This window comes from Cygnus olor, chromosome 3 (assembly GCF_009769625.2).
Source record: "Cygnus olor isolate bCygOlo1 chromosome 3, bCygOlo1.pri.v2, whole genome shotgun sequence".
NCBI lineage: Eukaryota > Metazoa > Chordata > Aves > Anseriformes > Anatidae > Cygnus > Cygnus olor.
This window is the reverse complement of record NC_049171.1, coordinates 33,797,672-33,811,088: the sequence shown is the minus strand read 5'-3', so window position 1 is coordinate 33,811,088 and position 13,417 is coordinate 33,797,672. Positions and strand designations below refer to the sequence as shown.

Below are 13,417 nucleotides of genomic sequence, written 5' to 3'. Positions count from 1 at the left end.
CCTCCCGGGAAGAGACAGCTTCTGGATCCCTTCAAAGATATCCATACTAGTAGTGGACTGGATATATATATATATATCCTTGCAAAAAAGATTTCTTATTTTTCTCATTTGAATACCAAAGCCTTTCTAACAAGGATGCTTGCACTGTAAGCAACAATGGCATTTTAAACTATTTTAAAAATCAAAATACATTGGAAATACCCAAACAAATCCCAACATTAGTCTGATGCTACCTAAAGCCAAGAACAAACAAGCAAGCGATGAACACTGATATTTTGTTGGTTTTTTTCTTTTTTTTGCATGGATATTACAAAAAATAGTAATCATACACTTTTTTTAAATGTTCATTACTTAGATAAAGCACATATGAATGTAACATTCAGAATTGTAACATAGAAAATGTAATGTGGGCAATCTGCTATTCCAAGTACACTTACCAAAATACAATTTTATAATGAAGAAAGTCTCAAAATACACCTGTACAACAATTGGGATCCACAAAATATGATTTAATAGTATCACTCAAGATCACTTCATTGAAACCACGTTTATAATACTGCTTGAATAGTAATCTCTGGTCAAAGAGCATTCTCCTCCTTTCTCTAGCCCGTCCCACTAAAGCAAGTGTGGAATTTTAATTGCAATGCATATCTTTTAAAACCCCAAATCTGAAGCAGTCCTATTAACTATTACACTGCCTACACTTAGATACTGTGAGGATAGGAATCACCCTCTCTGAGGCCATGGTACACTGAGACACTTACCCATATTATTGTTTGTAGCGCAAGCAGAATAATCTTGTAAAGGGCAACTAAATAGGGTCAAAATATGAATTATGTATCTTACTATCAAATCATTCCCTATGTGTTACTTAAGCCTGTAACATTACAGCTTTACTGAAAAAGAAAAAGTTAACCATTTTATCCTATAAATATTTTCTTTATTTGCTTTATGTTTAGAAGTTGCTATTTAAGTTCTATTAACAGAAATACATAACAAAAGCTCCCTACCAAGTGGAAAAAAAGTAATTACAAATGCTGAAAAAGTTGGCCTCATTAACATATGTACAGACTTGCTTACTTAATACACATCTTTGTGGGAATTAAATCTTTTTATGACACACATTTATACAGGCATTGAACATTCCCAAGTAACTTTGAGCAGAGAATACGCCAAATCTTTAGTCTGGGCAGACAAAATGTATATTTCAGTTTTGATTGTGGAGCTAACATGCAACAGATACAACATTCAGTCTGAGCCGCTGTTGATAAGTTGTTCTGTTTTTTCCTGCAAAGACCTTTCTGCTGAACTTAGGTCCTTTTGTCCCTTCTTGTCTTTGCTCTGCTGTTCCTGCAGCTTCAGGATTATTTTTCGTATTTCTTCTCTTTTGGTTTTCATTCTTGGGCGTGGAAACCAGTCTGTTAAGTTCATTGGTAGCTCAAAACTCAGAATGGGATTCTGAAAAGAAAGTTGATTTGGATATTTCAGTAGGGAGTTATAACGTAAAAGACAGGGGAGATCTGTAGTGGAAAACGTGCATTCTTCCCCACTTCATCCCTCAGCATGAAACAAAATTTCTACCATTTATATCTTTTGTACATGTAGAATTAAGGTCAAATAAATGAAGCTTTGGTATGAATGTCATGCATCCACACGACAGTTCTGGTTATAGGAGTGTCCAAATAATCTATTCAGACTGCTGTATTGTGTAGGCAAAGTATTTGAATTCATCTGTGTGATACACATCGTACTAATTAAGAGGTAAAAGATAAATAGATACAAGATACAGGGTTTTTTGTTTTCTTTAGGTAAGGTAGCTAGAATCAAGACCAGATTCCTAATTAGCTCTAGTCCTGTTCTTCTAAATACCTGTAGGACCACAAGAAACCAGGAAATTGAGCTTTACATTCCACCCTTAAAAGTGGGGCCTGTGAGCAGCACCTGGCTGCCCGCCGGCCCTTTCTGTGTGCTTACCTCCCGTTTTCCTGCCAGAGGTCACTCACCCGGAGAACTAGCAGGACGGCTGTGGTGAGGCACAATCACTGCACCCCGACCCAACAACACAGCCTGCGGCACGGCACCTTCTCTCAGCGAACCCCTCCTGCCTGCCCCCATCACCACAGGGAGAGCCAGGGGCGGCCATGCCGGAGGCCCGGCCGCGGCCCCAGGCGCCCTCCGGTGGCCGAGCCGATGGGGCCCAGCAGGCACCCGCCGTCCTGTTACACCAGATACTCGTCAAGCGAGCCTTGGTTTTAAAAAAGACCTACACGTCACAGCTTTAATGCTTATTATTAAAAGAAGACGTTTGAAATAAACCCACAAAGTAGAAGATGTGACTGAATAGCCCCTACACACACAACTAACCATACTCTCCAGGTCAGCTTGTACAGCTGCTGGGACAACTGAGACTTGGTAGCATCTTTCAGACACGTTAGCAGCTGCAATGGATTAGTTCAATAGCCATAAGATATTCAAGTACTGTGCCACTAGCACAAGTTTTACTTTCCCACTGGCGTCACCTCTGAGAATACCCTGCAATTTTTTACCAGACATATCTACGCCTCACCCCTGCTCCCTGGCAGGCAAAGCTGCGGGGCCAGCCGAGACAAGAGATCCAGCCTGCCATAATTCTGCGGGCAGGCACTTGGCAAGAACCAAGGGCTAAGGTCCTTGAAACTTGGCTGCTCCACAGTCCTCCTGTGTACAGAACAGAAAACTCTCTAGGATGGTTCTAAGCTCTGAAAAGCAAAAGCTAATTAATTAATAACAAGTGTTTTAAGGCACAGTGAATGTTTGGCCTTCGTTTTGCATGAATATACTCGTCTAAAGCCTTGCTGCTATCACATAAGGTATGAACGAGGGGAGGGTTGAGCAATGGAGAAGGAGTCACCAGCTTTCTCAGGAGAGGGGTAGTTACAGGACACCTCAGGAACAATGCTCTAAAGCACTCCAGACTGTACAGATAACGTACCATACAAGCAACACCTCACTTGACCATTTCTCCTCCCAACCCAGACCTGAGGGTGTTCTACCCTCCCCTTCAGAAAGGTACTTTAACTCGAAGGCCAAGACAGTTAAAGGAAATAAAAGTTCAATCATTTTCTTCAATGGAATTATGATTTGGCCTCTAGCTGTAATGATTTTACTTGCATGTTATAATGAAAGCTACAAAAGTCTAAACTAGCTGTGTTATATTAATGAATTTATTCACAGCCACTTCTTATGGGGAAAAGAGCAAGCTTTTAGTGCATCGTTGGTTTAGATTTTGAACTCAAATTTGAACTCTTACTGGGTAATTTTAAAGGCCATGCACTGTAACAACACAAAACCCAAAAGTATTTTCTCAGAAAATTCCATGGCTTCCGGTATCTGGTACACATGTGTACCAGATACTAAAATATTGGCCATTAGTTTATTTTCCAGGAAGTATTCATTATTATCTATGAGAACATATAAATTTGTTTCTAATGCATCATCTAATAAATAGCTGTAAAAGCTAAAAGAGCCTTTTATAATTGCAGTACATACTTGATCACTGCAGGAGACAAAACAAATAGTTACGCAAATAGGTATACATACCTCAAAAAAGCTCTCCACATACTGCAATATGTACACTCCACAATCACTGAAGTTGTTCTGCTGTGGCACTTTCGGGTTGGAACCTTTCATGACTTCTTTGGAAAAGCTTCTTTTATTGCCCTTCCTGACTTCCCATTCTACTTCTAAATATCTATGATAAAAGACCATGAAAATTAAAACTTTGTTCTTCACTTACAGAATTTTGCAAAAATTACGGTTATGAAACTTACTCCCTTAGTGTTTTCACAACATTTGACCGTGAAGGGCCTCTCAGGGAGTCCATAAGCAAAATGCAGGGCCTATAAGAGAACATAATTTTAAAGTACAGAGTCTTTTACAACAGCTTAGAAAATACTTTACAAAGCTAGCGATTTGTGGGATGACCTTGAACAAAAGTAGATCAGTACTATAAAATTTTACCAGTGCTGTTATAATCCCCTAACTGGGATAGCTAAATACAATGTTATCTTTAAATTTAACCATACAGTACTAAGTACAGAGAACTCCAGTACTAGAGTTCCAAGTGCATTCTGTCAGACTGAAACCATTTGTTACAGGCGAAATCTAGTTACCTAAAAGCCCCTCAGGTGTCTAGTGCTATTTTAGATGCACAAGGTATCTGGGACACCTGCAAGACACTGGAAAGTAAGGCACAGAACCCACAAACATCCTCCTGGAGAAGCAGCTGGAGGACAGATAGGGCAGTCCACAGCACCTAAAAATATACTAGATTTGTATGTTCAAGAAGTGGTCCCAACTGCTGAATCTGAAACCTATCATTCAATCTAGAGGCTACAGTCTTAACAGGAACTATAAATGTAACAACTGTATCAGCTGCCTGATATGCAACAGCTGGATTTATCCACTGGAGCCAACTCATTCCAGAGTTCAGAATCTCAGCATTAGAAATATGTAAGCTGTATTTTGAGGGACAGATAGGATACAAACTACTTATCACAAAGCTCTGCTTTTTTTCCCCCCTAATAATAATAATAATACACACATGCATTCACACAAGATGTTCTTTGTAACTGGAAACTAGTAAATTCAGGCTAATTATATGCATGAATTTATAAATAGGTTTGTGTGTGTAAATTAACTTACATGTATGCAACTTTTGAGGCACAAGCATATTATTACTTGAACAATGATTGCTTTGATTTATACTTGTTTTTATTTTTCATTGAAAGAAAGCTATTATTTAAATAAGCAATACTCTCAAAACACACAATCCAGTACTTTTTTGGTTTTGGAAGGGAGGAGTAGAATTGAATTTCCTTTCTCATACAGAAATAATTTTAACACTTCATTGTTATCATAGTTTTAAGTGCCCTTAATGATTTTTGATACCTGTGTCAAAGATCTTATGAAGTTTCATATTCAGATTAAAATAACGACTGGAGAGAAATATTACGTACAGATAATCCATCATCAGCATGAGAAAAATTTAAGCTATAATTAGAAGCCCATAGCACTACCAAATGTTCCTACATCTCATAGTACAGATGTATTTTTACACCTTCATGAGAATGCATCAAGGATACTACCTACATATTTCATATAATGTATAAATACGTAATTTTATCCTGCACCATAAGAAAAACAACTTATGAAAACCATTACCTTTCTAGTAAGCATTACATTCACAAAGAAAAAATGTGAGAATGGATAAACCAATTAAAATGTGGTAAAATATAAAGAAAGCTCTGAAGACAACAATACTAGTGACAGTGTTTCTGGACTTGGAATAACATTTCTGGTCACACCAAAATGCAGGCAACTGCAGTCAATGCTCATTAATAAATCACTTTTGTGTTTCCAAAATCCAAAAACATTTTAAAGATATTTCAAATGAAAAACAGGTTAAGAAAAAAGTAGATGAAAGACCATGTAATTGAACTCAATGCTGTGAAGCATTCTCATTAGAGAAAAGAAGATTAACCAAGAAACATGGAGAGACAATAAAAAAACAACTCAAATACATTTAAATTAGGCATGGAAGCAGTTAAAAACGATCTCATTTTCCTGTAATACTTTGACTGACCACAAAGGTTTCATTTAGTATTAACTACATTTTTAATTTGAAGAAATTATTCTGCCTTTTAATATAAAAAGATACATTTAAACGTGCTTCTGCAACCTTCTTTCTGTAGGAATCTAAGCACAAGATATGAATATACAGCCTTATTTGAAGAAACAATCTTCTGTTACTTGAAGAAGTACACAGACTTAACAGAAACCAACAAGGTATTATTTTACCAGTAGTTTCATTTGCTAAATTTTCTGCTTACTGAAGATGATGATACTACAGAGTATAGAAGACTCCCTCAAACACAAATACATGGAGGCTAAACTGTTTGAAGAAACATGTATGACCATTTCCCACAATTACTGTCTTAAAATTTCATACGCTTTCATGAAATTTTCATTTCCCAAACTGTATTAATATCCATTTCAATTGTTTCACTACTTACTGTTTGCAGATAGTAGGCTTCAGGTGCCACTGTCCCATTTCTGAATTACAGTTATCATCTAAAAGGCCACCATCATCACTACTGTCTTCCTACAAAAGCAACATGTTTACAGGTGTTTAAAAGCTAACGTTTTTAAATTAAATTGATGCAAGAGGAATTATTGCTATACTTTCTATTTTTATTCAAGACCAATAACATCAAGTTTAATAAAGAAGTGTTAGCTTTCACCTACACCGTTCATTGTTTGTATTACCAACTTTTAGTCTCATATTGTTTCTCAAGTCCATGCTGGAAAGACATGAAGTGAATGGTGCTGTTGTATTTAATGACCACTGAAACTAGAAAAACAAACAAACAAACAAAACAAACAAAAAACCACAACTGACTTTTTTTTTTTAAGTGTTTCTGGCCTAAAAGAGGTGCATCTCCCTGCAGGTTATAGTCCAAATTGTATTGTCTCTTCCTACTGGCTACTAGAACTTCTTCAGCAATTTCATCTATGTTATCTTCTAGAGGAAACAAGACAGTATCTGCAAAATCTGCAATGAATTCAGGAGGAAAGCTTGATCCTTACTCCAGAATCCACCAACTTGGTTCTTTGGGCAAGGGAAATCTAAAGGAAAATTGACATGATTTTACATATTCCAAAACTGACACACCACAAACCTGGGAATATTCTTTAACCTTTTGATTTCAGTATTGATTGCTATGAAGGGTATGTTAGATTCATCAACGAGAACACTAAGTTCTTGTACCTAAAAGGAAACCAGTGATCCATGATTTCTCACCCTGCTATGGAGTTCATTATTACTACCACAGACCGCTGCATTACAGGGAAAGATAGGCTTTTCAAAAACAGGAACCAGGAAATCAGCATAATTTGTGCACTTGTGTACTACCACACAGGATCCTATGACTAAAATCCTCCTGTTACACCATTAAGATTTTATTGTGTCTTTTGCCTAGTTCCTAATACACCTGCTTCTGGTGCAGCCTCAACATCATTTCTGGCAGACATGAAGGTACACTCAGCCTGTCATAGTCTACCAGTTCTATACTTGCTTTGTGTGTTCTAGAAGGTATCAGTAACAGCTTCGGCCTGAGCCAAGTTCTAAGCTACACTGCAAGCGAGGAACTTGGCATCTTTTCCTCCCCTCAAGGAACACAGGAGACCATGAGCTTTCTTCACTGCCTTCTGCTACGAAGTACTGAAAGTCACTTCATCAGGATAGAATCAAAGACTATTTATTTGGGCAAGTGACATGACAGCAGGTGGGTTGAGTCTGAAAGCATAGTTAGGTTTCAACAAAAAGTGACGTTTTTTACGTGCACACATACACATACAGACTATTTGGAAGACATCACAAATAGCTGCAGACTTTGCGAAATAACTGCTTTGTCTGGACTCAAAGGTGAAAAACAGATAAAATTCTGGACTGTACATTTGAAAGCCTTTGATTCTTTGTTTCAGACAACTTAGAGTCATATACCCAGAACAAGGAACAGAAAGGCCAATTAAGAAGAGCAACTGTTTAACTTCTACCTTGTTCACACTGAACTTACACTGCAGAAGCAACAGGTCTATGAAATCACGCTCTTATACTCAGAAGTGAATCAATGAAGGACAACGAATGATCAGAGACTTCCCACATCTCTACAATCTAAAAGTCTTGAACTTGAAGAACACTACTTGACTATAAACCCACATTGTTTAAATGTGACTAGGAGAAACAATGACTAAATGCAACAGAAGAGTTAACACCTACTTATAAATGCATCTGTTTACACCAAAAAATGTAGCTATAAAAATAAGAGTAACTTGCTCTTGGGTATACTGGTAAACATGGGGGTTGGGGAGATTAGAGAGAGTTGCTGACTTTCAGAGTTTACACTAAAATCATTGTATGATATTGTCATAATGCACAAGACCCACACAACATTAAATGCAGGATCAGAACAGCAGTTTCCTGCTGAACAGTTTAACGAACACATGTTCAATCCTCTCCCGTTTGCTAGTTTCTAAATTTTTGTAAGGTAAACAGCGCTTTGGATTTGACATTTGTAAAGATAATTAGCTTTAGACAATGCACATTTACAATGTATATAAAAGCTTTTAAACTACCCATTGAAAATGAAACACAACAGTCTGCCTTTCCCAGATAAAATTGCTAAATACTTTACCTGGTTATCTTGGTCTTCAGAAAAATCTATTAACTCATCTTCATTTAGTTTACTGCCATCAGCTGAGTCTTCACTGTAGTTTAGCCTGATTTTGTGCAATCCATCTGTATCAATCACAGACAGTAATATATTTAAACATCGAATGCTACATATCATTGAAGACCAAACTAATTTTAAGTACCTGAGTTGCTCACAATAACTGCTCTACAGCTGACAAGCAGTATTTTATTCATGTAAATAATAAACCCAAAGGGAAAAGTTTTTTCTAAGTAATACAGCAAAGATTATTCCTTATTTTGTGAAACGCTTAAAAAGTTCCAATAACCTAGACTAAAATACACCATGAAATTACCACTGTAGTTCCATCAGGCCTTTACAACAATAACTGGTCCTGCTACCAAAAGAGGAAGTCTCATTCTGTCCCTAAGTAGTTCTCCTTGCCTTTGACACAAAATATATCCACACACAGTGGACCAGACTGAGAAAGTCAGCCAAAAGCTCAGTATTTTTAATTTGAATGAGTTCCTTGGTCAGATTTGCAGTGCAGTTTTATGATGACTTCTGCTGGTACAAGGCAGATTGGGAACATGCTGCTAGGAAGGGCAAAATGCAGGATCAGCTCTTCTGGGAGCAACAGATATGAAATGTTTGTGAAACTTCACTGTTTGCTACATAAAAAGAATATATCTGCAAATTCACTCCCTACACCTTTACATATTTACTCGCGTGGGAAACTATCAGAAAATAAAAAGAACAATTAATGTTATAGCTAAACCTGTGAAGGATGCAAACAGACAGCTACAGGCTCTTTAGTCCTCCTATACTACCATACAAGTCTTCAGAACAGCTTTTGAAGGGAAAAGTAATTAACTATGTGAAAATAAATGATAAATGTATAACTCATGCCAGCAGAACTTGGTAACTTCCTAAGAAAACTTTTCTTAGGAAAGGGCTGTATAATATATCTAAACAAACACAAAAATGAAAATGCTGGTTCTGGTGTCACTGAAGGACCTATTAGTTACTAAAGCAACCCAGGATTTTTCTGTAAGAACAGTAAATAGGGCAAAGAACTAGCTAACAAAGTCGGAGAAGATCTGCATTTGAAGTTGAACTAACAGTCTGGAATGAGGTTACCAGTGGATTTCCATAGGGACCAACTTGGGAATTAATCTTACTCGGTGTCTTTGAAAAGACCTCAGCACAGAAAGTAGGCCACACTAGTGTGACTTACTGCTGACAGTCCTAAAAAATAAGAAATGGTATCAAGAATAATCACAGATCACACAAGAAGAACTGGATAACCTTCCTACAATAAAAAGTGGGGAATTAGTTAAGTAATAAAAAATATATATTTTGGATGATCTCTTCAAAGTTATTTTGGCATCAACTTCTACTGATATACAAGTCCGACACCACAAATTAGTCTGAGATCAAGATGTTTAAGCTCCCATGTATAGTAAGCACCTAGGGTCTCACAATATGCAGTGGAGACCTTAATCAGAGCAGAGAGCAACTCAACTGAACAACTCACTTATAGTTCACTGACTATACTATGAAAGAGGCAGCTGCTGCCTTTTGAGATATCTTCAGATATCTCGCACATAGCTTTGGCAGTCAAGAGTTAGGACCCATACCCTTCTAGAGCAACAGCTGAAGACTGAGCAGAATATTGAAGGCCTGCAACCCCATCTTCCATCTGATATAAGGGAGTTAGGTTTGTAGTGCATCTGAATTTAGTTGCTGTAGTGTCAACTTTGAATTGAATCTCTCTCTTAAACCTGGACTGGGACCATTACCAACGTCTGCACTGATCACATGGTGCATCATCTGCCATAGCTGAGCAACGAAGTCTGAGTGTTTCAGTTTTTGACAGAATGACCATCAGCCAGCCACCAATACAATGCAGCCATTAAAAAGAAAGAAATGTTATCCTAGCAAAAATATATTTGATAAAGAATGTCCTCACTAATTACAGACAAGGAACAATAGTAACAATAGTAGCATCCAAGGCAGGTGAGACCATATACAGCAGCAATATCAGACTGCGATAATCACGTACAGAATGAAAAAAATAAATCCAAACAACAACTCCCTACCTATCTCCCTGTAAGAAGAAAAACAGAGCTGCTAGTAGTGACAATGTTACCACAAAAGAAGAATAAACTAGCCAGGAATAAATTTAGATTAGAAAGTGGGAAATCGTTTACACCCAAAGATACTGGATGTAATGGCCTGCAGTATACAGATTAGACCATATGATTAATAGTCTTTTCAGACCTTGTACTATAAACTACACAATTATTTACTATGTGCAAATTAAGTCAGTAGGAATGTTATCAGTGCCTGACATAGAAGTTTTCTCACGACCAGCTGTTTTGTACTCTATGCCTCACGGGAAAACAAACTGTGAGCAGAGAAAACAACCTTTTCCCAATTCCTTCATTTGTCTTTAAAATTATGTCAGCTCCTTTGTTCGCTTTTGTACAAATGCTATTCCAGATGACTAAAACTACTGCTGTCAGCCTCCACAAAAGTGATGCATAGAGGAAGCCTCTCTAAATGTAACACGGAAATCACATGACTGAATTTTTTTTCTGTTGTTTTCTTCTCAGTCTTTTCGCATGCCTTCCAACAGAACATTAGAGAACTTGTTGAAGTGAAACCTCAGACTCCAGAAGACAATGGAATTAAAGTTCCTCATGATCTTAATTCAGCTGCCCCATGCATATATATTATGAGGGTCCATGGTCAAAGGATCAGCAACTACTGTTCTTTCCCTAACAATTCCAGTCTCATCTGATGCAAATTAAGTGACATTTAGAAAATGATTTTGTGTGAGAAAACAATCTGACAAATTCGTCAGATTTGGGTAAACTGTTTTCTCTCCAGTCTTATGCGATGAGAGATGAACACAGAAACTTCTTACACAATGGCTGTAAATTACTTACATTGCCAGCCTTCAAACTTGAGCCACAAACTACTCAACTTTCAATGTTTACACAACTGCAAATGTAGTAACAGATGTGAAGCTTCCAAATTTACACTAAAATGTGTGTTTTTACAATTACATACCCATAGACTGGCTAGCAGTTGTGAATTCACCCTGTATACCGTTTTCATCTGGAGTCCTATGGTCAAGTTTATGGCATGCTAATTCCACAGTGTTAGGTTCTTCCACATCGCTGTCTATTTGACTTAGTTTTTTGAAGCCACTTTTTCCCCTACAAGGACTTCTTCTACAACACGAAGACTCACTGTCCTCTGTTTCAGTGTTTGGGTCAATTAAAGCTGTATTATACTTTTTGGTCAACGTCTTCTTTGCTGTAGACTTGGAAGGCGAGTTTTGGGTATCGAACTCATTTGGCAAAGGAGATGGTGTGTTGCTTTCTCCATCCGAAGAGGAAGATTTTATCTGCGTTGCAGCACTTTCATGATAGTGGGGATTTGGTTCATATTTGGGTTTTTCTAAACCAGGAAAACAGATGACAGCCAAAAACCAGTGGGCACTGCAAAGGAAAAAATACATTAATAACCTGCAATTACATTAATATTCAGTGTTAAACTTGAAGTTGGTAAAAGCAAACAAAAACGCTGCGCACATACAAGCACACAGAACTGAAGCCTGTTCCCCATAATCAACAGACTGCAATAGCTGTTCACTTTCCTGTGCAGGTTTTACTTGAACATTCAGTTTTCTTTAAAGGGAGGATCATTCCATGCCAGCAGTCACCAAAATATGTATTAACATGATGCAGTTAGTTGAGAACAGGTGCTGTCTAAATATTATTTCCATTTGTTGACAGTTTATACATCCTCCTCCTCCTTTGAATTAAAGCTTAATTCTTTTCAAATGTTTTCTTTATCACAGCGTTAATTAGAGGCTGTAGAGGTCATGTTTTATGACTGTATAAAGTTTTCTAAAAATTCACCACTGACAGTAAAAGTAGTTAGGTCAATGGTACAACTGAGTTGCCTGAATTCTTCCACCTGTGAGATTTTCTAGTTTTATATGACACTTCCCATTTTAAAAGCAATCCTGCCACCAGTGAAGAAAAAGGGGGAGAAAAGAATGTGTGTAATGCTATCAACCACAACACAACCCTGTCGTCTTACTCACCCTTCACAGAACTACAAGGAAGAAAATTGCCATTCTAACCCTTTCAGGATCAAAACCAGTCATATCCCCCAAACCAAATGAAGACAGGAAATAAGTTTTGCCCCAGCTCCTTCCTTATCTTCTTACCACTTCAGACTTGACTTATTTGCCACTCAATCAGAAATGGAACAGCAGGTAATTCAGGTATTGTGGCATTGCAAGTAAATATATACTGACCCTATTTAGAAATTTTCTGAAGGTCCTCTAATTTCCTACAGCACATAACAAAACAGAACCGAGCTATGTATTATGCAGACAAAGCCATGTTTCAATATGCTTTAGAAAAATGAAAAAGCAGTAGCTAAAATGCACATCTGATCTATTAAAAAATTAGTTAGATGATTATGAGTCTGAATTCCATCAAAAGTCAGTGGCAGTTCAAGTAAACAGCTTTTGAAAGCAATACGTTAAATATTGAGGCATTTTGTCTTGAATGATTCACCACACCTAGTAAATGAATTTATTAAGTATTGCCAAACCTTGGAATTTGAGCATATCCTATTACAAGATATGCTTTATGTACCAGTTATGTAAATAGAGTAGCAAATTAACCTGGATTTGAAAAGAAAATAGCTTGCAACTTTTAAAGGAACAAGCTATTTCCACTGCAGACTTGAACAAAAATATACTCCCAAAAATATTGATGGTCAAGTCAGCCATTCTGTTCTTAAATTAGTTCTCCCCTACATTCATCCTGGCCACCTCCACTTACTGCAATTCTTTGAACTTTTCAGGTGAACCCACATTCCTTAAACTAATGGTTGTGGGAGAATCTAAAAGACTTTATAGAAGTAGATGCTGAAGTTAAGCAACTCCAAAAAAAGTATTTCTAGCACGGTCTCCTAAAACAAATGCCAGAATAAACAGCCATGTCCTAAAAGAAAGAAAACATTGTTCTAAGCAGCACAAGAGAAGCACTATCAAGAGGAACCATTAGCAGTATTCCTATGATGTGAGAGAAGCTCTCAAGTTTTTCTCAAATCCTAGAATAACTTGTCTCATGGACTACTCAATTCAAGACACA

At 37.3% G+C, this 13,417-nt stretch overlaps 1 protein-coding gene across 1 annotated transcript in view; it reads right to left on the bottom strand.

The window, feature by feature from the left end:
* Nucleotides 1–340: 340 nt before the first annotated feature.
* The window catches only part of SENP6 (SUMO specific peptidase 6), a 96,083-nt gene continuing 83,006 nt past the window's right edge, over nucleotides 341–13,417 (bottom strand). The window contains 6 exon segments of the mRNA XM_040550929.1: nucleotides 341–1,458; nucleotides 3,580–3,730; nucleotides 3,810–3,878; nucleotides 6,054–6,142; nucleotides 8,235–8,338; nucleotides 11,310–11,743. Of these exon segments, the coding sequence (XP_040406863.1) occupies nucleotides 1,249–1,458; nucleotides 3,580–3,730; nucleotides 3,810–3,878; nucleotides 6,054–6,142; nucleotides 8,235–8,338; nucleotides 11,310–11,743 (1,057 nt within the window). The 3' untranslated portion in view covers nucleotides 341–1,248.